Source organism: Salmo salar, chromosome ssa21 (assembly GCF_905237065.1).
Source record: "Salmo salar chromosome ssa21, Ssal_v3.1, whole genome shotgun sequence".
Classification (NCBI taxonomy): Eukaryota; Metazoa; Chordata; class Actinopteri; order Salmoniformes; family Salmonidae; genus Salmo; species Salmo salar.
In genome coordinates, this window is record NC_059462.1 from 23820631 (window position 1) to 23847049 (window position 26419).

The 26419-nt window shown below is 45.2% G+C and overlaps 1 protein-coding gene across 2 annotated transcripts; it reads left to right on the plus strand.

The window, feature by feature from the left end:
- Window positions 1-6416: 6416 nt before the first annotated feature.
- On the plus strand, window positions 6417-23835 carry LOC106581984 (four and a half LIM domains protein 2). 2 transcript variants are annotated; one of them, XM_014164597.2, is made up of 6 exons: window positions 6417-6561; window positions 17651-17835; window positions 17957-18131; window positions 18957-19126; window positions 19494-19680; window positions 22801-23835. In XM_014164597.2, exons 2-6 carry the CDS (start codon window positions 17680-17682, stop codon window positions 22950-22952), a joined length of 840 nt encoding a protein of 279 aa, XP_014020072.1. In that variant the 5' UTR covers window positions 6417-6561; window positions 17651-17679; the 3' UTR covers window positions 22953-23835. The 2 variants fall into 2 exon arrangements, with proteins under 2 accessions (XP_014020072.1, XP_014020073.1); XM_014164598.2 differs by lacking the exon at window positions 6417-6561 and adding an exon at window positions 16433-16722.
- The last annotated feature ends 2584 nt before the right edge of the window (window positions 23836-26419 follow it).

Genomic DNA, 26419 nt, shown 5'->3' on the forward strand with positions numbered 1-26419 from the left:
GACTATTTTTTAAGTTGGGTGGGCTGGTCGAAATTGACACACACAAACAAAAAAAACCTTATGGACGGCGCCCATGGTATTTTGGTATTTTATTAGGATCCCCATTAGCTGTTGCGAAAGCAGCAGCTACTCTTCCTGGGGTCCACACAAAACATTAAACATTACATAATACAGAACATTAATAGACAAGAACAGCTCAAGGACATAACTACATACATTTAAAATGGCACACATAGCCTACATATCAATACATACACATTGTATCTAGGTCAAATAGGGGAGAGGCGTTGTGCCGTGAGGACAAAACACACATCACAACAAGATAGACAACACAACACTGCATAAAGAGAGACCTAAGACAACAACATAGCAAGGCAACAACACATGACAACCCAACATGGTAGCAGCATAAAACATGGTACAAACATTATTGGGCGCAGACAACAAATCAAATCAAATTTATTTATATAGCCCTTCTTACATCAGCTGATATCTCAAAGTGCTGTACAGAAACCCAGCCTAAAACCCCAAACAGCAAGCAAAGCAGGTGTAGAAGCACAAAGGGCAAGAAGGTAGAGACAACAATACATCACATAAAGCAACCACAACTGTCAGTAAGAGTGTTTATGATTGAGTCTTTGAATGAAGAGCTTGAGATAAAACTGTCCGGTTTGAGTGTTTGTTGCAGCTCGTTCCAGTCGCTAGCTGCAGCGAACTGAAAAGAGAAGCGACCCAGGGATGTGTGTACTTTGGGGATCTTTAACAGAATGTGACTGGCAGAATGGGTGTTGTATGTGGAGGATGAGGGCTGCAGTAGATATCTCAGATAGGGGGGAGTGAGGCCTAAGAGGGTTTTATAAATAAGCATCAACCAGTGGGTCTTGCAAAGGGTCTACAGAGATGACCAGTTTACAGAGGAGTATAGAGTGCAGTGATGTGTCCTATAAGGAGCATTGGTGGCAAATCTGATGGCCGAATGGTAAATGAATGCTTCTACATCTGCATTGCTTGCTTTCTGCGTTTTTGGCTCAGTTTCTGTATAAGCACTTTGTGACAACTGCTTATGTAAAAATGGCTTTATAAATCAATCTGATTGATTGATTGATTGATTGATGATTTCAGTCAGACCAAATCATGGGCTCACCAACTGTAATAGTTTGTGGCACTAGTGAAAAATGGGGAAAATGTCAGTCTGGAGCCCTGTACTAATTAACACTTATGGTAGGTGTTGATTCAGGGGAACACATATGACAGGCACTAATTTGCAATATATCCTAAGTTGTTAGCTTGGCTTTAAAGTATAAGGCTTAAGCAGACAGACAGACAGTGAACAAGAAGCACAGTGACAACAGAGAACATGCTGAGACAAATGGACAGCACAACAGGGAGGCAAACAGTTACAGCGGTGAGGTGTATCTCCAGTGGTTTTACATATTGTATTTGTTTTAAACAGGTAAAAAAAGAGGAGTCACTGGTACGGCAATAGTTGAGAAACGCTGTGGTGTACTGCCAATGTTATATGTCAGCATTACTGCCTGAGCCTAAGTAGGGTCAGTGTGTAGGGGTGTATGTGCGGGATGTGGTGTGTGTGTATGGCTGGTAGCCTGCCGTGGGGGTGATATGGTGGGGGAAGTGAATTGGCGGTGCTCGCAGTGATATGCACTGTTGTGGATAAAATGCCAGGGCTGAATTCTTGTCCCAGTCCGCCCCTAAATTCAAAGCTGAACCTCCGCACAAGCACACACACACCACGTTACCTCTAGGATACGCTCCCATGGTCAATCAGTGATACTGTGGGCCACTCTCAACACACACACACCTGTTGATTAACATGTCTATAAGCACCACACTCTTTATGGTAGTCTACAAATAGAGCACTTGAGTCACACAAGGGGGTCTCTGACACATTCCCTCCCTTCTGGACAGTGTCCAGGGGCCTTCAGGACAGGAAAACCAACTAGCATCACGGGGAGAGAGCGAGAGGAGTCCGGGGTCAGATGTGGGTACTCCAGTGGTACCTGTCAAATTGGGAGGTGGCAGATTTGGATTGCAGATTAGGTATAGGGTGGGGAAAAGGGAAGGGGTGTTGCTAAGTAAACAAATAGAATTCATCTCAAGTCAATCAAACAACAGGTTAAAGGTCCAATGCAGTGGACAGGAGAGTGTGAAGGTGCGAAACATAGCGCTACAATTTTCGTAGAAACCAAGCGGGTGGCTATCATTACCAGTCAGGCCTGGGGGAGACAGAAATACTGGCAGAGAACGTGAGAGAGGGTGAGCGAGGTGGGATGAAAAGGGAGAGACGGCAAGAGCGAGACAGATTCTCTGAAAGCTATCTCAGAGGAGGAGGGTGCTCTATGACATTTAACCCATGGCATACTTTCCATCCTAGCCTCACATCAAACAGCCACAATGTCATGGAGTACACAACAGTACACAAGTGTGTGTGTGTGTGTGTGTGTGTGTGTGTGTGTGTGTGTGTGTGTGTGTGTGTGTGTGTGTGTGTGTGTGTGTGTGTGTGTGTGTGTGTGTGTGTGTGTGTGTGTGTGTGTGTGTGTGTGTGTGTGAGGACAAGGCCTTGGTGATATTACACAGCATTATGTACTTGGGGATAGAAAAAAAGACTAAACTGTTTAAATGAGTGTACTGTTGCAATCTGGGCTCAAATCTAATGAAAAACCTCTCATGACAGGAATGTTCTCTGTGAAAACAAACACTAAAACAAAGTAAGTGGAGGGAGGTCTGTGAACTGGGATTCCGAAGCAGTCCTGGGATATTTGTTATTTCTGGCCTTCCTCTTTGTGAAAAGGGTATACAGAGTTGGTGGGGGATGTTAGAATTAGGATGAGGCAGGGTTACTGGATCAGAATATTGAAAAGGGGAAGGAATGCTGGGAAGGGCTGGATCTGATAGCAGAAGGATACAGGGATCGAGGTAGAGCGAAGGGGATGCAGGGATAGAGGGATAGAGAGGGGGATGCAGGGATAGAGGGAGAGAGAGGGGGATGCAGGGATAGAGGGAGAGAGAGGGGGATGCAGGGATAGAGGGAGAGAGAGGGGGATGCAGGGATCGAGGGAGAGCGAAGGGGATGCAGGGATAGAGGGAGAGAGAGGGGGATGCAGGGATAGAGGGAGAGAGAGGGGGATGCAGGGATAGAGGGAGAGAGAGGGGGATGCAGGGATAGAGGGAGAGAGAGGGGGATGCAGGGATAGAGGGAGAGAGAGGGGGATGCAGGGATAGAGGGAGAGCGAAGGGGATGCAGGGATAGAGGGAGAGCGAAGGGGATGCAGGGATAGAGGGAGAGAGAGGGGGATGCAGGGATAGAGAGAGAGAGAGGGGGATGCAGGGATCGAGGGAGAGAGGGGGATGCAGGGATCGAGGGAGAGCGAAGGGGATGCAGGGATAGAGGGAGAGAGAGGGGGATGCAGGGATAGAGGGAGAGAGAAGGGGATGCAGGGATAGAGGGAGAGAGAGGGGCATGCAGGGAGAGAGGGAGAGCGAAGGGGATGCAGGGATAGAGGGAGAGCGAAGGGGATGCAGGGATAGAGGGAGAGAGAGGGGGATGCAGGGATAGAGGGAGAGAGAGGGGGATGCAGGGAGACAGGGAGAGAGAGGTGGATGCAGGGAGAGAGGGAGAGAGAGGGGGATGCAGGGAGAGAGGGAGAGAGAGGGGGATGCAGGGATAGAAGGAGAGAGAGGGGCATGCAGGGAGAGAGGGAGAGAGAGGGGGATGCAGGGAGAGAGGGAGAGAGAGGGGGATGCAGGGAGAGAGGGAGAGAGAGGGGCATGCAGGGAGAGAGGGAGAGAGAGAGGGATGCAGGGAGAGAGGGAGAGGGGGATGCAGGGATAGAGGGAGAGAGAGGGGGATGCAGGGAGAGAGGGAGAGCGAAGGGGATGCAGGGTGAGAGGGAGAGAGAGGGGGATGCATGGATAGAGGGAGAGAGGGGGATGCAGGGATAGAGGGAGAGAGAGGGGGATGCAGGGATAGAGGGAGAGAGAGGGGGATGCAGGAAGAGAGGGAGAGAGAGGGGGATGCAGGGAGAGAGGGACAGAGAGGGGGATGCAGGGAGAGAGGAAGAGAGAGGGGGATGCAGGGATAGAGGGAGAGCGAAGGGGATGCAGGGATAGAGGGAGAGCGAAGGGGATGCAGGGATAGAGGGAGAGAGAGGGGGATGCAGGGATAGAGAGAGAGAGAGGGGGATGCAGGGATCGAGGGAGAGAGAGGGGGATGCAGGGATCGAGGGAGAGCGAAGGGGATGCTGGGATAGAGGGAGAGAGAGGGGGATGCAGGGAGAGAGGGAGAGAGAGGGGGATGCAGGGATAGAGGGAGAGAGAGGGGCATGCAGGGAGAGAGGGAGAGAGAGGGGGATGCAGGGATAGAGGGAGAGAGAGGGGCATGCAGGGAGAGAGGGAGAGAGAGGGATGCAGGGAGAGAGGGAGAGGGGGATGCAGGGATAGAGGGAGAGAGAGGGGGATGCAGGGAGAGAGGGAGAGCGAAGGGGATGCAGGGAGAGAGGGAGAGAGAGGGGGATGCAGGGAGAGAGGGAGAGAGAGGGGGATGCAGGGATAGAAGGAGAGAGAGGGGGATGCAGGGATAGAGGGAGAGAGAGGGGGATGCAGGGATAGAGGGAGAGTGAAGGGGATGCAGGGAGAGAGAGGGGGATGCAGGGATAGAGGGAGAGAGGGGGATGCAGGGAGAGAGGGAGAGAGAGGGGGATGCAGGGATAGAAGGAGAGAGAGGGGCATGCAGGGAGAGAGGGAGAGAGAGGGGGATGCAGGGAGAGAGGGAGAGAGAGGGGGATGCAGGGATAGAGAGGGGCATGCAGGGAGAGAGGGGGAGAGGGGGGGATGCAGGGAGAGAGGGAGAGCGAAGGGGATGCAGGGGAGAGGGAGAGAGAGGGGGATGCAGGGATAGAGGGAGAGAGAGGGGGATGCAGGGAGAGAGGGAGAGAGAGGGGGATGCAGGGATAGAGAGAGAGAGAGGGGGTTGCAGGGATAGAGGGAGAGAGAGGGGGATGCAGGGATCGAGGGAGAGCGAAGGGGATGCAGGGATAGAGGGAGAGAGAGGGGCATGCAGGGAGAGAGGGAGAGAGAGGGGGATGCAGGGATAGAGGGAGAGAGAGGGGCATGCAGGGAGAGAGGGAGAGAGAGGGGGATGCAGGGATAGAGGGAGAGCGAAGGGGCATGCAGGGATAGAGGGAGAGAGAGGGGGATGCAGGGATAGAGGGAGAGTGAAGGGGATGCAGGGAGAGAGAGGGGGATGCAGGGATAGAGGGAGAGAGAGGGGGATGCAGGGATAGAGGGAGAGAGAGAGGGATGCAGGGAGAGAAGGAGAGAGAGGGGATGCAGGGATAGAGGGAGAGAGAGGGGGATGCAGGGAGAGAGGGAGAGCTAAGGGGATGCAGGGAGAGAGGGAGAGAGAGGGGATGCAGGGATAGAGGGAGAGAGAGGGGGATGCAGGGATAGAGGGAGAGAGAGGGGGATGCAGGGATAGAGGGAGAGAGAGGGGGATGCAGGGAGAGAGGGAGAGAGAGGGGGATGCAGGGAGAGAGGGAGAGAGAGGGGATGCAGGGATAGAGGGAGAGAGAGGGGGATGCAGGGAGAGAGGGAGAGAGAGGGGGATGCAGGGAGAGTGGGAGAGAGAGGGGGATGCAGGGAGAGAGGGAGAGAGAGGGGGATGCAGGGATAGAGGGAGAGAGAGGGGGATGCAGGGATAGAGGGAGAGAGAGGGGGATGCAGGGATAGAGGGAGAGAGAGGGGGATGCAGGGATAGAGGGAGAGAGAGGGGGATGCAGGGATAGAGGGAGAGAGAGGGGCATGCAGGGAGAGAGGTGAATGTGATACATTTCAGCACCACAGGGGTGTTAGTAAACTATAGACCAGGGCTCTCCAACCCGGTTCCTGGAGAGCTACCATCCTGTAGGTTTTCATTCCAACCCTAATCTATCACACCTGATTCTAAAAATTAGCTGGTTGATGAGTTGAATCAGGTTAGTTACACCTGGGGTTGGAGAGAAAACCTACAGGAGGGTAGTTCTCTAGGAACAGGGTTGCAGAGCCCTGCAATAGACACTGAATATCCTGACCAGTTGACCTCATCCGTGTGTGTGTGTGTGTGTGTGTGTGTGTGTGTGTGTGTGTGTGTGTGTGTGTGTGTGTGTGTGTGTGTGTGTGTGTGTGTGTGTGTGTGTGTGTGTGTGTGTGTGTGTGTGTGTGTGTGGTTAGTGAACATCAATGCAATGCCTTACAAGGCCACAGGGCTGTTGGTGTGGCTGAGTGACTGCATGAGTGAGAAAGTGTGTGTGTGTGTGTGTGTGTGTGTGTGTGTGTGTGTGTGTGTGTGTGTGTGTGTGTGTGTGTATCTCTGTAGGGCCAGTGTATTTATAGCCCATTGAAAAAGAAAAGAGACCCCTGTCCCCTCCTACCCCCCTCCTCACCCACTCCCCAATTAGTCATCTATTGGTGGGGTAATCCAATCAGGAGTGACTACAGCTCGCCCTCCGTCGCCCGTCTCAGTCTGAGCAAACTCCTCAAAGACACACACCCTCCACAGACAGAAAGGTAAGACTCAGCACTGTCCACTCATCCATCCATCCCTTCTTCACTCCTCTTCCACTTCTCTAGCACTCCCTCTCTGGCATCCTCTTCCATGTCCATTCTCTCTCTGCACTTGCGCTCTTACCTCTACTTAATAATGTTCTTTCTTTCTTTCCACTGTTCAACTCAGCCCGTCTCCGTCCATCCCATTACCTCTTCTTCTCTATCCCCCTCCACTCAGCCCAAACAATATCACTCACCCTCCTCCTAAAACTCCACATCTCTCTCTCTGTTTATGGTTCTTCAGACTTTTATCACCTTGCACACGATGACAGAATTTGGGCATTTAAGCGTGACATGTGACCTAATTTCTCCACTGACTAACTCAACTGTGGCTTGATTGATAAAGGTAAATCAATTGTATGTCATCCTGAGTTGACATTATTTACTATTTTTAAAACCAAATTGTCACTTTGAATCAGAGGTAATCAGTTGAGCTTTGGTAGGGAACATTTATTTTCCCATGATACAGATTACATGATCAGAGGAGATATAAAAATTGTTCTTGTGCCCTCAGAAAGCCTGACTCTATTGGCCTACATTCACTGTGCCTCTGAGAGAACATTATTAGGGTTTTAGTGGACTTTGTTTTAAATGCTCAAGGTGATCCTTTCAGCAGGTTAACATTGTCACATTGCAGATCCAAGATCCGTCCGTCATAGTGTGCGTGCATGTGTGTGTATGTGTTGAACTTTAAACATAGACAGTGTGTATGCTGGGGGAAGGCTGTCTATGCTATGTTGTGATATCTAATCGATGATTTATATATACACTAGATGACTGACAGGGGCCCTGTGTTGAAGCCACCGTGCCTCCATCTTGGTACTCCCTCACCGTTGTAAAAATGTATTCATTTATTCTGTTACAGACACCTTAATGCATACTTTTAAATTACATTATGTGATCTAAACTTAAAGTACTTACTTAAAGTATAGGTACTAATGTTACTATCTCCACTACAACAGAAAAATACTTAAGACATTTAATTTTGTCCTTACTGTGTAATTCCATTCATTCCTATGGAGGACCGCTCCTTAAATATGATAAAGTGCTGATGGACAGGGCAGATAGGTTATATTCTCTGTGCCTTTGTGCCAAGTATCTCCACCCTATTGTTAGGGAAGAAGTGGGGAGTGGTGTGGGAAAGGGGGGGTACATTTAGGGGAACTAAGTTCCACCCTTTTAAGCTAGGAGGTAGCGTTAAGTGCAGTCATGGCGTGATGGAGCCAATGAAATAGTCCCAAAAGTGCAAACCCTGCCACTCGGCTTATCTGGAAGACTATATGTGTATGTGTGACGGACTGTGCATGTCTGTAGTAGTTTGACATTGAGCTATTTTGAACCTGTCTAAACCCCTCTGTCGTGGCTCTTGAAAGCATTCCAGTTTTCTGGGAGGGCACTGGCTATCATTAGAGATGCATGTCACTGTGGGCCACTTCTGTCATTGTGGCTCAAGCCTAGTGCGATAGATCCCCTGTCAGCACTGACAGAGAGAGAATACCTGACCACTGTGACTGACTCAAGATTAAGGAAATATTTGACTACGTACAGACTCAGTGAGCATAGCCTTGCTATTGAGAGAGGCCTGTGTAGGCAGACCTGGCTCTCAAGAAAAGACAGGCTACAGTATGTGCACACTGCCCATAGAATGAGGTGGAAACTGAGCTGCACTTCCTAACCTCCTGCCAAATGTATAACCATATTAGAGACACATATTTCCCTCAGATTACACTGATCCACAAAGAATTTGAAAACAAATCAAATTTTGATAAACTCCCATGTCTATTGCGTGAAATACCACAGTGTGCCATCACAGCAGGACGATTTGTGACCTGTTGTCACAAGAAAAGGGCAGCCAGTGAAGAACAAACACCATTGTAAATACAACCCATATGTATGTTTATTTATTTTATTTTCTTGTACTTTAACTATTTGCACATCGTTACAACACTGTATATAGACATAATATGACATTTGAAATGTCTCTTTTCCTTTGGAACTGACCCCGGGGTCAGATGTGGGTACTCCAGTGGTACCTGTCAAATTGGGGAAGAGGGGAGGGGTGTAGGGTCTTTTTCTTGCTAAGTAAAGAAATATAATTTATCTCAAGTCAATCTAACAACAGGTTAAAGGTCCAATGTAGCCATTTTTATTGCAATATCAAGTCATTTCTGGGTAACATTGAAGTACCTTAATGTGATTGTTTTTAATTATAATGGTCCAAAAAAATAACTTCTTAGCAAAGAGGGGAAACTAGCTGTTATTGGTAGACAGACAAAAAAGAAAAATGTCCAACCTATTAACTCATTTTTGTGTGATGTCACCAGGCAGGACAAAACTCCATCCCAACAAAACAGGCTGAAAAGTTCAGGCTGTCTTTTCAAACAGCTCTTACACAAAAAGGGCATTATCATAATTATCACCATTTCACAGTATTATTCTAACCTATTGGTATGGAAATATAAAAAAACAAGGACGTCCAGTTTTGGACTGCACTGGGCCTTTAAAGTATGTAGATGAAACACAAAAGAAGACTTAATCTTGTAAGGGGATGCATTCTGGACCATTTATAACACTTGCCTGTGTCACGTTCTGACCAGTAAGGGGTTATTTGTTATTGTAGTTTGGTCAGGACTTGGCAGGGGGTGTTTGTTTTATGTGGTTCGGGGATTGTTGGGTTATGTTATTATGTAAGAGGGGTGTTTGTTTAGAGTGTTCCGGGGTTTTTGGGCTATGTTAGTTCTAGTTGTTCTATGTCTATGTTTAGTAAATGGGGTTGACCTTCAACTGGGAGCAGCTGCTCCTCATTGCTTCTAATTGAAGGTCTTATTTAAGAGGGAGGTTTGTTCTATGGTATTTGTGGGTAGTTGTCTCCTGTTTAGTGTCTGAGCACCTGATAGGACTGTTAGTGACGTTCGTTTGTATGCGTGATTTGTTTGTTTTTCCTTCTTCACATTAAAAAGAAGATGAGTACACACGTTCCCGCTGCGTTTTGGTCTGATCATTACGACACCCGTTACAGCCTGGCTGTTTGTCAGTACCCCATACAGTTTTTAGGTCCAAGTTCTGGCAGGTTGGATGGGGGGCATCGGTGCACAGCTATTTTCAGGTCTCTCTCTAGAGATGTTAGATCGGGTTCATGTCCAAGCTCTGGGTGGGCCACTCAAGGACATTCAGAGACTTGTCCCAAAGCCACTCCTGCGTTGTCTTGGCTGTGTGCTTAGGGTTGTTGTCCTGTTGGGAGGTGAACCTTTGCTCCAGTCTGAGGTCCTGAGAGCTCTGGAGCAGGTTTTCATCAAAGATCTCTCTGTACTTTGCGCCGTTCATCTTTCCCTCGATCCTGACTGGTCTCCCACTGAAAAACATCCCCACAGCATGATGCTGCCACCACCATGCTTCACCGTAGGGATGGTGCCAGGTTCAATCCAGACGTGATGCTTGGCATTCAAGACAAAGAGATCAATCTTGGTTTCATCAGACCAGAGAATCTTGTTTCTCATGGTCTGAGAGTCCTTTGGATGCCTACTGGCAAACTCGAAGCGGGCTGTCAAGTGCCTGTTACTGAGGAGTGGCTTCCGTCTGGCCACTCTACCATAAAGGCCTGATTGGTGGAGTGTTGCAGAGATGATTGTCCTTCTTGAAGTTTCACCCATCTCCACATAGGAACTCTGGAGCTCTGTCAGAGTGACCATTTGGTTCTTGGTCACCGCCCTGACCAAGGCCCTTCCCCCCTGATTCTTCAGTTGGGGGGGGGCGAGGGTTGGTGGAACAGACATGGGGATAGGACAACGAACCATACTGTCTTGGCATTTATCTCAGTTCAATTTCTCACTTCTATCTTTTTATCATTTTCACACCCTTTTCAGAAAGGGTACCCAATGTTCCTCCACTCATGCCTCCTCCAGTAATTTTTAAGGAGGATGCAAGGAAATATTAATAAGGGCAGTGTGATGTTGTGGAACGCCATCAATAACATGTCATGCAATCATTGGTGGCTGTGTGCAGTGTGACTGCTATGTAGACCACCTGGAAAGGCACCATTCTCTACTTCAGGGTTGTAAACTCGTGGGCATAGAAATCAAAATGAATAGAACAGATTTGGAACCTCTAAGTTGACTGGTCAACTCATGGGTACACTTGCAATGGCTCACTGGTGTTGTCATCAAATCAAATATTATTTGTCACATGCTTTGTAAACAACCGGTGTAGACTAACAGTGAAATGCTTTCTTACGGGCCCTTCCCAACAATGCAGAGAGAGAGAAAATAGAGAAATGGTAGAAAAGTATGTAAAAATCAATACACAATGAGTAACAATAACATGGCTACATACAAGGGGTACAAGTACCGAGTCCATGTGCATGGATACGAGGTGATATGTACATAAACTCGGCAAAAAAATAAACTCCCTTTTTCAGGACCCTTTCTTTCAAAGATAATTCGTAAAAATCCAAATAACTTCACAGATCTTCATTGTATAGGGTTAAACACTGTTTCCCATGCTTGTTCAATGAACCATAAACAATTAATGAACATACACCTGTGGAACGGTCGTTACCACACAAACAACTTACAGACGGTAGGCAATTAAGGTCACAGTTATGAAAACTTAGGACACTAAAGAGGCCTTTCTACTGACTCTGAAAAACACCAAAATAAATATGCCCAAGGTCCCTGCTCATCTGCGTGAACATGTTTTAGGTATGCTGCAAGGAGGCATGAGGACTGCAGATGTGGCCAGGGCAATAAATTGCAATGTCCGTACTGTGAGACGCCTAAGACAGCGCTACAGAGAGACAGGACGGACAGCTGATCATCCTCGCAGTGGCAGACCACGTGTAACAACACCTGCACAGGATCGGTACATCTGAACATCACACCTGCGGGACAGGTACAGGATGGCAACAACAACTTCCTGAGTTACACCAGGAACACACAATCCCTCCATCAGTGCTCAGACTGTCCGCAATAGGCTGAGAGAGGCTGGACTGAGGGCTTGTAGGCCTGTTGTAAGGCAGGTCCTCACCAGACATCACCGGCACCAACGTCGCCTATGGGCACAAACCCACCGTTGCTGGACCAGACAGGACTGGCAAAAAGTGCTCTTACCTGACGAGTGGCGGTTTTGTCTCACCAGGGGTGATGGTTGGATTCGCGTTTATCGTCGAAGGAATGAGCATGACACTGAGGCCTGTTCTCTGGAGCAGGATCAATTTGGAGGTGGAGGGTCCGTCATGGTCTGGGGCGGTGTGTCACAGCATCATCGGACTGAGCTTGTTGTCATTGCAGGTAATCTCAACGCTGTTTGTTACAGGGAAGACATCCTCCTCCCTCATGTGGTACCCTTCCTGCTGGCTCATCCTAACATGACCCTCCAGCATGACAATGCCACCAGCCATACTGCTCGTTCTGTGCGTGATTTCCTGCAAGACAGGAATGTCAGTGTTCTGCCATGGCCAGCAAAGAGCCCGGATCTCAATCCCTTGAGTACGTCTGGGACCTGTTGGATCGGAGGGTGAGAGCTAGGGCCATTCCCCCCAGAAATGTCTGGGAACTTACAGATGCCTTGTTGGAAAAGTGGGGTAACATCTCACAGCAAGAACTGGCAAATCTTGTGCACTTCATGAGGAGGAGATGCACTGCAGTACTTAATGCAGCTGGTGGCCACACCAGATACTGACTTGATTTTGACCCCCCTTTGTTCAGGGACACATTATTCCATTTCTGTTAGTCACATGTCTGTGGAACTTCTTCAGTTTATGTCTCAGTTGTTGAATCTTGTTATATTCATACAAATATTTACACATGTTAAGTTTGCTGAAAATAAACGCAGTTGACAGTGAGAGGACGTTTCTTTTTTTGCTGAGTTTATAACTAGGAATAAAGTTACAAATAGTAAACAGTAGCAGCAGCGTATGTGATGAGACATAAAAGGGTCAATGCAGATAGTCCAGGAAGCTATTTTGTTAGCTATTTAGTAGTCTTATGGCTTGGTGGTAGAAGCTGTTCAGGGTCTTGTTGGTTTCAGAGCATCGGTACCGCTTGCCGTGCGTGATGCAATCATTTCCATGGTAGTGTAAAATGTTCATTCAAATGATGCTAAATGATGTGGCTCATGCAATGGAATATATGTTTTGTAATGTCAGTTGAGTTGATTTAACAAATCACAGCACAGATTGATGGGTAAATTTCCTGCTTTTACTTTATGCTTTTACTTCCTGCTTTGCTCCTATGGGTACACTCACAATGGCCGGCAGTCCACCCATTATGCCACCATTGTCTTGAATGGGAACACCCGTTCTATTCAATGAGGGGATTCAATTAATCTCTCCCGGGTAGGTATGTTTTGCACCGGGTGAAGTTTTGGTACCGGGCAGCCTCCCAGGAGTGAGCCAGCACATGAAATAATGAGTAGATTTCTGTGGGAAGATCTCAATTGCACATTCCTTGCGTCCTTTCTCCTCGTCTCCTTCTCAAAACACATTGGATGAGAAAGCCAGGTTGAGAAATGCAGGGCCTCTGGCTTTCTCATCAAATATGTTTTGAGAAGGAGAGAGGACGCAAAGAGTATGCATTTGGGATCTTCCCTTCGTTTTACCTAACCCCACGGTTCTCAAAACTTGTACCTAGTGAGCTACCATCCTATATGTTTCAAACCAATCCAACCCAACCCTAAATAAAGCTCACCAGATGGACTGAAAACCTACAAGATGGTTGCTCTCCAGAAACATGTTTGTAAATCACTGGTCTAACTAATGCTAAGTGATAGTGTGAATGGCATAGTAACTGTAATTGTTTTATATTATAAACTGGGTGGTTCAAGCCCTTAATATTAGACCTTATACCACGGGTATGACAAAACGTATTTCTACTGCTCTAATTACGTTGATAACCAGTTTATAATAGCAATTAGGCACCTAAGAGGTTTGTTGTATATGGCATATACCACGGCTAAGGACTGTATTCAGGCACTCCGTGTTGCGTCATGCAAAAGAAGAGCCCTTAGCCATGGTATATTGGCCATGTACCACACCTCTTTGTGCCTTATTGCTTAAATAACATTCAATTGTTTATAAAAAAAGAAAAATTGAACTATAATGTTATTTATTGAACATGTTATTCGTATAAGATACTATGAGTCTCCTCAGCTTCCTGCAATTCAATTGATTCAATCATCCAATCAAAAACAACTAGATAAAACCAGCACTTTATTATGTGTCAAAGCCAGGGACCAAACCATGAGACTGCAGATAATTTTCAGGAGTTCAGAGCACATTTGTATTATAAGTACAAGTCTTTCCTCCATATTGAGGTACTCAATCTTTGTTGTTTGCTATGGTGGGACCCCAGCTAACAACAAATGTTCCCACAACTTTAGAGAATGTTCCCTTAAGAGCCTGATTAGGGCATGACCGAATGTTTTCATAGGAATGTTACAGTGACGTACAAGGATGATCCAAGAGACCATTCCCTTAACGTTGAACAGAACTTACCCAGAACGTGGTTACCAAGTTCCCAGAATATTCAATATTAATGTTCTAGACACGTTTCATGGGAACATTGTAAGAACATTCCTGTGTCCAGTTAAGACAATATTCCATTAACGGTAGTACAGCCCAAGAGAAATCGTCCGACTGTCGAAAATGCACAGTCCGAGGAGACTAATTGAGACCATAGTCTGATTAACGGATAAATGACATGGTGGAGTAGTAGGAAGATCAGAATGCCTTTAACCTAGAGGTTGAGTTCAAATCCTACACTGTAAACCCCAATGTGCTCTCATTACTCAACTTGAGGAAATCCATTGCACTTAATATCGGAGTACAGTTACTTGTGATTTTTGTAGTCATTACTCAAACTGAGAGTCACTGTGACCCTGTAGAGGGTCCAGGTTTGAATTATATCAGCTTGAAAAAAAAATTATGTAATGCCCCCACTGTGTGCCTTGCCTTTGAGTGAATTGTAGAGTTACCACCCATGACTATTTGTTAGTGACAGAGACATGGTTGTTGAATTCATTCATTTTCACCAAGTGAGTTCCTAGGGGAATATTATCATTCTAATTACTCTATGACAAAACATGACATATCTCATAAGGACTTAAGGACTCACAGGCCACATCAGGCCAGCAAGTAGGGTTGCAAAATTCCAGTAACTTCAGTAAAATAAAATCCAACTGGGGTTTCTGGAAAACCTGGAAAATGTACCAACATTTTAACAATCCTACCTGCAGGTCCCATTATGCTGGCTTGCAAGCTGATGTGTAATTCCTAATAGAATCTAGCCAGAGTTAGGATATCCAACAGTTGCAATTTGTATTCTCCCGCAACCTGCATTCATAATGACTGCCAGGGTCAGGAACAGTGTGAGGAGACTACCTAAGCCATCTAAACTGGAACAACCATTTCAGTAATGGGTGCAAAAAAATCCAACTAAATGATTGGATTTGTTTAGAAAAATGTGTTATTTATCTTTGTGTAGCATAAGATTAATAAATCTATCACTTAATGTACATGCAAAAACGGATATTAAAAACTATTCCAAAGATCTCAACCTGCAGTAGAGCATGCTGGGTAAAAATATAATTTATCATAACTTAAAAAAGTGACTTGATGTGACTTCTCATTTAGTTTTGAGTCAGTACCACATACAGTTAAGTAATAATGACTTTTCATTTACTCTGAGTTCAATTTACTAGAAGTATTTGAGTAAAAAAATGCCTTGGCGTTTACAGTGCAGGTGAGGACATGCTGAATCATAATTACTGTATAAATGAACATGCACAGTGTAATCATGTATGTAAAAGTGTGTAATATTGTAAGCTGAAAACACTACGTTAAAAGCACTGTCTGTGTGTGTGTGTCCAATTTTAGATGAACGTTCCAATGAAACATGTCTAGAACATTAAATATTGGATATTCTGAGAACATGGCAACCATGTTCTGGGTAAATTTTGTTTGACATTTAGGGAATGTTCTCCTAACTAACGCCAAAACTGGACACAAACATCTGGGGAATATTATGGGTAACATTACAAATAGTTATCCCTCCCTAGAACTGTTAGCTGGGAAACAATGTTATCAAAAGACTTGATAGGTGCCCCTTGGTGCCTTTGAGTCTCCAGATGTATTAGTCTGTCTTTAATTTGCTTGTCGTTAGTGTTGCTGGGACGGATGACATCAAAGAGAACACAGAAGCCCAGTCTCCAACAGCTGCGCACCTTTTTAAAATAGCTGAAAATTTGATTAGGGTAGAGTACATTTTTTAATTTTAGGAACAAGATGAATCCTGATTTTAAGCTAGGTGAGTTAGAGTGATGGAGAGACTTTGTGAAGGGTTGTTAGAGAGGGAGAGTAAATATATTCATTCCTCTTTCAACTTAAAGACAGAGAACAGAAAATTCCTCTGACTTGCTTTTTCGATCTAATTTGGACCAGTACACCAAGACCTTTCTCTAGATATTTTACTAAGCACTCTTGTCCCCCCTACAATTGAGTAAGCAGTGGTATATCTGAGATGCTTATGCACAAAGACCATACATAATGCAATGACATCAGGAACATACCGTTATATTACAGGGGGTTTAGTCCAGAGAAAGGGGGACCGAATGAGGAAATGCAAACAACCCATTGGGTTGGAAAAACAAGGGAAAGCAAACGGAGAGAAAGACAGAGAGTGGGTGGGTGGGGGCAGGGAGAGAGGGAAGGAGCGACGGGAGAGCGAGAGAGAGAGAGATGAGGGCAGCTGGATAAAGGAGTTTTGTTGTTGAAAAAGCTAAAGAGAAGAAGATGGGAAGAGAGAAGGAATTTAAGAGAGTGAGGGGGGACATTCTCTAGTTTTCCAGCTTTTCTTTTGCCTCCTTATATGGTCAAATGATGACTGTGGAATCAATGGGCAGAGGGGAGTGGGTCGGCACTCCGAGAGTAAGAGAGAGGGAAAGAATGAGAGGGGAAAGAGGTGAGAAGTGTAGAAGAGAGGGGTGTGCAGTGTCGTGTGCTTGGGACACTGGGGACTTCCACGAGAGGCAGCCGGACACAAACCACTGGTCAGCAAAGCGAGACAGGCCAGGCACAGAGAGGCATAACCAGGAGTCTTATCTGGGCTGAACTGCTAACAGCTACAGAGCGTGAGTAGCCATTATTCTGGTGTGCCGTCATACACACACACACACACACACACACACACACACACACACACACACACACACACACACACACACACACACACACACACACACACACACACACACACACACACACACACACACACACACACACACACACACTGCGGGATGCTGAGCTGTGTAGAGGTCTGGTGCGTGATACTGACAGCTGGAGGTGTGGTTATGGATTGCTAACTGCAGGGTGATATAGTGAGTGTTGGTATGCACAGGAGTGAAGGTCCCCTGTCCCTCTCGAAGCACGCCTGATAGAGCTATTAATATCCCTCTCATCTGTAACCAGGTGGCTGTCACACCAACAGACAAGACTGGATGCTGATAGACACACAGAGGCCAAAGACTAAACCCTAGAGAGAGTCATACTGTACACAAAAGTACAACTTGATACTACAACTGTCGGCAATATAACACTGTCTCAAAAGATGACAGGCAGGTGTCTATTGCGATGTCCTTAATGTCTTATCAGAGTTCTCTATTGTACTTGTTGTTGTGCTTGTGTTCCCTCCACTCTGCTTAAATGTGAAATGCACTTGTGGATATTCTATTCATTGCAGTAACAGGCAAGTCCATTTACATCCAGTTCTCATTACCTATAACAGACTGATTATGATGTATGCTCTCTGCTACTACTCAGTGTCAGGGAGTGGATATCTCTGTATAAACACTGGCACACAGACAAGGCAAACAGACAGACTTGGTTCCTCCAATGTGGATTCTGTTTATCTAGCCGAACTCTTAAAAACCTAGGCTACTTACAAATGTACTGTATGTATGCAGGTCATGCGTCCGGGTTCTTGACCATAACTTCAAGAAACCTTTTTTATACAGTAAGACAATTGTCATTCCCAAACTCATCCTCCTCCCCTCTCCTCAGGTTAGCGGGGTGGGATTCCCGGTGCCAAGATGACGGAGCGCTATGACTGCCACTACTGTAAGGAATCCCTGTTCGGGAAGAAGTACGTCCTGAGAGAGGAGAACCCATACTGTGTCAAATGCTACGAGAGCCTGTACTCCAACACCTGTGAGGACTGCAAGAAACCCATCGGCTGCAACACCAGGGTACAATACACACACGCACAAACTACTAACACTGTCTCCTTTTCTAGCATCCATCCAAGAACATTGTCAAAGTGTGCCGTCTGATGTTTAGATTCAGATTGTCCCTCTGTTGTCACCGTAGGACCTGTCCTACAAGGACCGCCACTGGCATGAGGAGTGTTTCCAGTGCTTCCAGTGTAAACGGTCTCTGGTGGACAAGCCCTTCTCCACCAAGGATGACCAGCTGCTCTGCACTGAGTGCTACTCCAATGAGTACTCCTCCAAGTGCCACGAGTGCAAGAAGACCATCATGCCTGGTGAGAACCTACACCTAGATCCATCGAATCTATACTAGACACACTCAAAATCTGATGCATACATGTGGGCATGCACACACAAACAGGCGTGTACACAGACTAATCTTGCACTATCACAGATGACACAAACCTTCAATGGTTGCAGACAATTTAGATCTGTCAAAATACCAACACACACAGCCCCTTATGACATAATAATCTATTTAACGTTATAATGCTCCATAAAAATATTCAAAATGAAATCATCTTTATCAGAGCAGCCATGAAATGTGTTGATTTGTTTGAACCAGCATCCATATTAGTAATATCATTATTATCGTTATTACACGCACACACACATTAATCACTGTCGTAGTATGCGAATAGCCAGGACTAAACTCAAACGTTTTTGGATGATTCTAACTAATCTACATGTCTTTGAATGTCCTCATTCACATAAGCCCTTGCCTAGTTAAATAAAGATTAAATAAAATAAAATAACAAAAAAAAAATGGTGCTTCTCCCAGACAGTCAGTGTAACTATACTCTGAGGTCTGGAGTGCCGCAGAGCAGAGCAGAACACTGAACGTAGATCGAAATGACCTCCAGACCTCCTCTCTGTTCCCCACTCTGTTTCTATACAAAGACCACCACGCAGTATTTAGAGAGTGAGGGAATGTGTGTGTAACCCAAGGACTGAGTAGTGTGTGTCCCTTTTCTCACTCTCCATCCCTTATCCTTTCCCAATTACCTCTGTCTCTCCATCCCTCTCTTATTCACTCACCCTCTCCCCTGCTCCCTCCCTCCTTACTTCCCTCCCTCTCTTGCTTCATCTCCTTCATGCAGGCTCCAGGAAGATGGAGCATAAGGGTAACAGCTGGCATGAGACCTGCTTCACCTGCCAGCGTTGCCAGCAGCCCATCGGCACCAAGAGCTTCATCCCCAAGGAGAACCAAAACTTCTGTGTGCCCTGCTACGAGAAGCAGTTTGCCATGCAGTGTGTGCATTGCAAGAAAGTAGGTCAAGGGTCATGACAGTGTAAATACTGTAGTGTTTTTTCCCAAAATGTTCTGACCTCTAAAGTGACGTATACAACATAGAAAACAGGGCTCTTTGGATATCTGCTGAAAGTCTGGCTGTGTCTGGCAGGCAAGACTATAGGAACATTGACTAGCACTTTATATGTATATAAATGCTATCAGTATCTATACAAGTGGCAATTTACTAAATGGATTGCTGTAACTGCGAATATCTGGTATCTGGATGGCAGTACTTGGTGTGTGCGTGTGCGCATGTGTATGTGCGTACTTGTGTGCACACGTCTGTGTGTGCATGGTCAAATGTGTGCCTGTATGCCTAACCTTTTCTCTCTCCATTAAATAGCCCATCACTACTGGTGGGGTGACCTATCACGACCAGCCCTGGCATAAGGACTGCTTCCTGTGCACCGGCTGCAAGCAGCAGCTGTCAGGCCAGCGGTTCACCTCCCGTGATGACTTTGCGTACTGCCTCAACTGTTTCTGCAACCTGTACGCTAAGAAGTGTGCCTCTTGCACCACCCCCATCAGCGGTAAACTATCTATCTATGTGGTTGTGTTACAGATACATGTTTTCTGCTCAGGTCATGCACAGATTATCAGAGGCCAGAAAATGGTACCGATAGAGAGGGCCGTGGTGCAACTAGCCCCTAGTCAACTTTGCAGTATTTCGTTTTTTTATGTGTTATTTCTTACATTATTAGGCCAGAACATTTTTTGTGTTACTACATACAGCTGGGAAGAACTTTTGGATATCAGAGCAGCGGAAACCAGCATTACCAGCATTACGATCAGGAATACAACTTTCCAGAATCGTATCCTTTGTTCGTACCCCCCAGGGCAATTGAACTGATTCCTGAGGCTGACCCAAAACATCACTGGCGAAGAAGATGTACTCGGAGTGGACTTCCAGTCCGACTCAGGAGGTGCACACACCACCCACCGCTTCCAAGTATATTACTCGCTAATGTTCAGTCTCTGGATAATAAAGTTGACGAGCTGAGAGCGAGGATTTCCTTCCAGGGAGACATCAGGGATTGTAACATACTCTGTTTCACAGAAACATGGCTCTCTCTGGATATACTGTCTGAGTCCGTACAGCCAGTTGGGTTCTCAGTTCATCGCACAGACAGGAATAAATCTCTCCGGGAAGAAGAAGGGCGGGGTTGTATGTTTCATGATTAACTACTCATGGTATGATTGTGACAACATACAGGAACTCAAGTCCTTTTGTTCACCCAAACTAAAATACCTCACAATAAACTGCCGACCATATTACCTCCCAAGAGAATTCTCTTCGGTTATAGTCACAGCTGTGTATATTCCACCTCAAGCCGACAGCCCTCAAAGATCTTCACTGGATTTTATGCAAACTGGAAACCACATATCCTGAGGCCGCATTTATTGTAGCTGGGGATTTTAACAAAGCAAATTTGAGTAAAATGCTACCAAAGTTCGACCAACACATTGACTGAGGTACTCGACCACTGCTAAAACACGACCACTGTTACTCCAACTTCCGGATGCCTACAAGGCCCTCCCCCTCCCTTTGGCAAATCTGATCACGACTCCACTTTGCTCCTCCCTTCCTGTAGGCAGAAACTCAAACAGGAAGTACCCATGCTAAGGACTATTCAACGCTGGTCTAACCAATCAGAATCCACACTTCAAGATTGTTTTGGTCACGCAAACTGGGATATGTTCCGGGTAGCCTCAGAGAATAACATTGACAAATATACTGATACAGTGACTGAGTTTATCAGGAAGTGTATAGGAGATGTTGTACCCACTGTGACTATTAAAACCTACCCTAACCAGAAACTGTGGATAGATGGCAGCGTTGTGCAAAACTGAAAGTGTGAACCCGCTTTGAGGATAACACAGTGCCAACGATGTGGCCCGCTACCAAGGACTGAGGGCTCTCCTTCTCCGTAGCCAACGTGAGTAAGACATTTAAGCGTGTTAACCCTCGCAAGACTGCCGGCCCAGGCGGCATCCCTAGCCGCATCCTCAGAGCATGCGCAGACCAGCTGGCTGGTGTGTTTACAGACATATTCAATCTCTACCTATCCCAGTCTGCTGTTCCCACATGCTTCAAGATGGCCACCATTGTTCCTGTACCCAAGAAAGCAAAGGTAACTGAACTAAATGACTATCGCCCCGAAGCACTCAGTTCTGCCATCATGAAGTGATTTGAGAGACTGGTCAAGGATCATATCAACTCTACCTTACCTGACCTGACACCCTAGACCAGGGCTGCCCAACCCTCTTCCTGGAGATCTATTGTCCTGTAGGTTTTCAGTCCAACCTTAATTTAGCAAATCTGATTCAGCTAGTTAAGGTCTTGTTGAGCAGCTAATTAGTAGAATCAGGTGTGTTAAATTAGGGTTGGACTGAAAACTCACAGGACGGTAGATCTCCAGGAAGAGGGTTGGGCAGCCCTAATCTAGACCCACTTCAATTTGCTTACCGCCACAGGCAGTGTGGTGAAGAAGGTGCAACAGAGGCTGAAGAAATCACAAACTTTTACAGATGCACAATTGAGAGCATCCTGTCGGGCTGTATCACCACCTGGTACGGCAACTGCACCACCCGCAACCACAGTGCTCTCCAGAGGGTGGTGCGGTCTGCCCAACGCATCACCGGGGGCAAACTACCTGCCCTTCAGTACACCTACAGCACCCAATGTCACAGGAAGGCCAAAAAGATCATCAAGGACAACAATCACCCGAGCCACCCCACTATCGTCCAGAAGGCGAGGTCAGTACAGGTGCATCAAAGCTGGGACCGAGAGACTGAAAAACAGCTTCTATCTCAAGGCCATCAGACTGTTAAATAGCCATCACTAGCACATTAGAGGCTGCTGCCTATATACATAGACTTGAAATCACTGCCACTTTAATAAATGGAGCACTAGTCACTTTAATAATGTTTACATATTTTGCATTACGTATGTACATGCTGTATTCTACTGTGTCTTAGTCTATACCACTCTGACATTGCTCATCCATATATTTATACATTCTTAATTCTATTCCTTTACTTAGATTTGTGTGTGTTGTGTGCATTGTTGTGAATGTTTTAGATATTACTTGTTAGATATTACTGCACTGTTGGTGCTAGAAAGATAAGCATTTCACTACACCCGCAATAACATCTGCTAAACACGTGTATGTGACCAATAAAATTGTATTTTATTTAATTTTATTTGAGATGTTTACAACATGTGGAATAGTGCTTAGTGTATCTGGAACTACACTAACATGCTAACACAATCCAACCATCTGTGCAGACCTGCGATGAGATTGTGTGTACCCGAAAGCACCCTGTGTGTATCTAACAGAGTGTCAGTCAGTCAATTAGATGCTCACTTCCATCAGTTCTAACTTCTAATGAGTCAGTCAGTCACTTATTCACTCACTCACATCACGCCATACACTGTGCCCTGTTTGAATCCTTAAGGTCTCCTTTCCTCCCTCCCCAATCACGGATCTATGTAATTTGATAAGGGAAAGCAAGGTATATCTGTCCTACTGTTTCCTCCACTCTGATCTGTGACAACTTCAATGAAGGATGTATTTATGATTTAGGATGTACAGACCTCTCTCACCTTTGGATAACAGTATGTTTTGATCTCTCTCTGTCTCTCTCAGGTCTGGGTGGCAGTAAGTACATCTCCTTTGAAGAGCGTCAGTGGCACCATGACTGCTTCAACTGTAGGAAGTGCTCCGTCTCTCTGGTGGGCCGGGGTTTCCTCACCGAGCGTGACGACATCCTGTGCCCTGAGTGTGGCAAAGACATCTGATTGGCAGGCAGCGAGTGGCCGACGAATCTGATTGGATAGCAATGAAACAACCAGGAAGAATGTTTTAAAATAATAGAGTAAAAAAATCAGCGAGGAACCATAGCAATAATTCCCAACAACGACCCATCAGAGCACAACTGAATATATATATATCATAATAGCACAATATACTATTAGGCTACTAACCCAATACGCTATTTGAGTTCTAAGATATACATTTGACAATCATAGGTTTTTGTGTTATTGGTCTTAGATTTTTTTGGTGTGCAACAGCAAATATTGCTTTCTGTATACCCTGGCTTGATATCCAATATCAGTTTGAGGTTTTGTGCAAGAATGTCTGCTGTCCTAATCTATTATATGCTGGTAAGATTCATATATTCAGAGTTTATGTATTTAGAAAGGAAAGTCCACCCAAATTACACAATTACTGCAGTCTATGGAAACAAATATGTAATTCTGTAATTTGGGTGGACTATCCCTTTACGTTTTGAAAGGTTATTTTGTGGTGCGTATGAAGGAGCACCAGTTTCTAAGTAAATGAGCTCCAAAGTAAATGTTAACTAACACAAAGGAACAGATTTACCGGGCTTTTACACTGGTGCAAAGTTTCTAATGTTATTCAAGATGGGAATAAAACATAAAAGCTACAACTAAAGAAAAATAATAAATGTTAATAACAGAAGTGTAAATAATGACAGTTTGATAAGCTCAATTTATCATCCCAAATAAATAGCAAGTATACATTCGAGGCTGGTGGAAATGCCTGGTAACACTGACTCTAAGTGCCTATAAACGTGAGAGCACTGTTTGTATAACTCATTTTCCAAGGGCGCCGATGAGAAGTCTGTGTTTGAAATCCAAATAAAAAACTACAAAAAGACCCGTTGCTGTTCACCTTGTATTACTGTAAGGAAAGGACAAGAAGTTAACAGCAATGTCATCCTTTTCTAAAGGAGTTGGTAGAAGGTAGAAGCCCCAAATTAGGTCCAGGGTCAGAGCCGTTTATTTATTTAACGAGGCAAATCAATTAAGAACAGAGTCTTATTTTACAATGACAGCCAAACCCTCCCCAACCCAGACAACACAGGGCCAATTGTGCGCCGCCGTATGGGACTCCCAATCACAGCCAGTTGTGATACAGCCAGGGTCTGTAGTGACGCCTCCAGCACTGAGATGCAGTGCCTTAGACCTCTGAGCCACTCAGGAGCAGTGATATTTAAGATGAGGGAGGAGGATACATTTTTTTCATGAGCATGGCCTTATTTCTATTACAGCATATTGGATGATTGCCGATAAAATTCCTTTCACCCAGTTCAATGTAACAGCGATAGGTTGAGGCTACCACATGATACTCAAATTTTCCCTATACCCATCATGAGGTTGCTACAACCTAGCCTATGAATTAAAGTTTACAAAGTAGGTGCACATAGGTCGAGAGAACAATTTGAGGTGACAGACAGTGACACATGGACACTTTCAATGCACACTCTTGCCTGCATCTAGCTGATATAGGGTGTAATCATTAGTCCAACAGTAGCAAACGAGAGTTTCTATTGGACAAATTCAGGTATGTTTATCCCCGTTAGGTTCTGTTTAAGAAACATTTTTCAACAGAATCGTCAGAATGAATACACCCCTGAACATGCGTTAACACAGTTCACTTTCATAACTGCCGTGTTGTATTCCTTCTCTCATCTATGTGGTCTCCTCCTAGCATCTTTTCCCTTCGCCGCTTGTGGATGTCAATACACAACACATCAGCTGTATGTGACCAGGCAAAAAAACCTTTCCAAGTCAAACCATATCATAACCTCTACACACAGCCTACATTTTTGTCACCATATTAGCTAAAGTAGCGTTATAGTCAACATAGCTAATAGAACTAATGTGTTAGTAAACCTGCTACAATCATGCCGTAACATTACAGTGTACAGTCAGTAATCAGTTTAGCAGTTACACCGGCGGGCCCAGTGGAAATAAATGTGTAAAACCAAAAGCTTACCTTGACTTGGAAGAGTTCCAGTGTTGTGTTGGATAGTCATAGCCAGCAAGCTAACATAATCTGTTTGAGTAGGCTAAACTAGCTAGCTGCTTTTGTTAGCTAAGTAAGTGACACTGAACTTTTTCTTAAAAAGGACAAAATCTCTATCTCTCTCTTGCTTCTCCTTCATTTTGGAAGAAATTAATGTGTTAAAACCTGTTCAACTATTGTCTTTCTCTCTCTTTGAGTCAGCTACTCACCACATTTTATTCACTGCAGTGCTAGGTAGCTGTAGCTTATGCTTTCAGGACTAGATTTATTCTCTGGTCTTTTGATTGGGTGGACAATATGTCAGTTCATGCTACAAGAGCTCTGTCATAATTACGTGTCATAATTACTGTATAAGTCTATGGAAGGGGGTGAGAACCATGAGCCTCCAAGGTTTTGTATTGAAGTGAATGTACCCAGAGGAGGACGGAAGTTAGCTTTCCTCCGGCTACACCATTGTGCTACCCTATAGAGTGCTATTGAGGCTACTGTAGACCTTCATTGCAAAATAGTTTGTTTTAATCAATTATTTGGTGATGTGATTATATTTATAATAGTTTTATCTAAAAAGGACAATTTAAATTATTTACAAATTTTTTCTTGTGAAAATCACTGAGCAGGATGGTCCTCCCCTTCCTTCTCTGAGGAGCCTCCACTGTCAGATATACTTTAATGGGCTAATAGTTAAGGGTATGATTCAAGGTTGGCTAATCTGATCCTAGATTAGGGGCAATTTCTTTCTTGTGCTCTTGCAAATCATGCAGGACTGATGCCCCATCTAGTGGTGGACTTCAGTTTTATTCAAATGGCCACACTCAAGGCTTCACACAAGGCAATTCACACTAGCTAAACATCTCATTACAAATTAAAGTGTCAGTCACAGCACTAATACATTAACAATCAGTATCAAAACCCTTCAAAATCCCTAACCTGTTATGACCCACTGTGTTCGCAATACATGTGGATTGGGTACCGGTACCCTGTGTATATAGCCTCGTTATTGTTATTTTATTGTGTAACCTTTACATTTTTTTGTACTTTAGTTTATTTAGTAAAACTTTTCTTAACTCTATTTCTTGAACTGCATTGTTGGTTAAGGGCTTGTGAGTAAGCATTTCACGGTAAGGTCTACACCTGGTGTATTCAGCACGTGACAAATAAAGTTTGATTTGGTACAGTACGGCTACGGCCACACACAGAGGCATGAAGATGTATGATAAGGCATATATGCATTTAGCTTTGTAGACCTTAAGTTTTCCTATTATGCTTTAAGTACCATCAGCCTCCATAACTCTAGCTCTATAACCAGCACTGGGAGACTGAACGCTGAAACAACTACTGTAAGAGGATTTCAGGTAGGTGGCAGCATCACAGAAGTATAATGCATGCAGTAGCACAGAGGGCTAAACTGCGTATTCCTCGCAAAATACCTACT

What these genes read in the sequence shown, in the direction of transcription:
- LOC106581984 (XM_014164597.2), top strand. Translation starts at nt 17,680, where the DNA reads ATGACGGAGCGCTATGACTGCCACTACTGTAAGGAATCCCTGTTCGGG. An exon ending in CAAGAAGACCATCATGCCTG is followed by an intron (nt 18,132 to 18,956) that starts GTGAGAACCTAC and finishes TCCTTCATGCAG; the next exon opens with GCTCCAGGAAGATGGAGCAT. An exon ending in AGTGTGTGCATTGCAAGAAA is followed by an intron (nt 19,127 to 19,493) that starts GTAGGTCAAGGG and finishes TCCATTAAATAG; the next exon opens with CCCATCACTACTGGTGGGGT.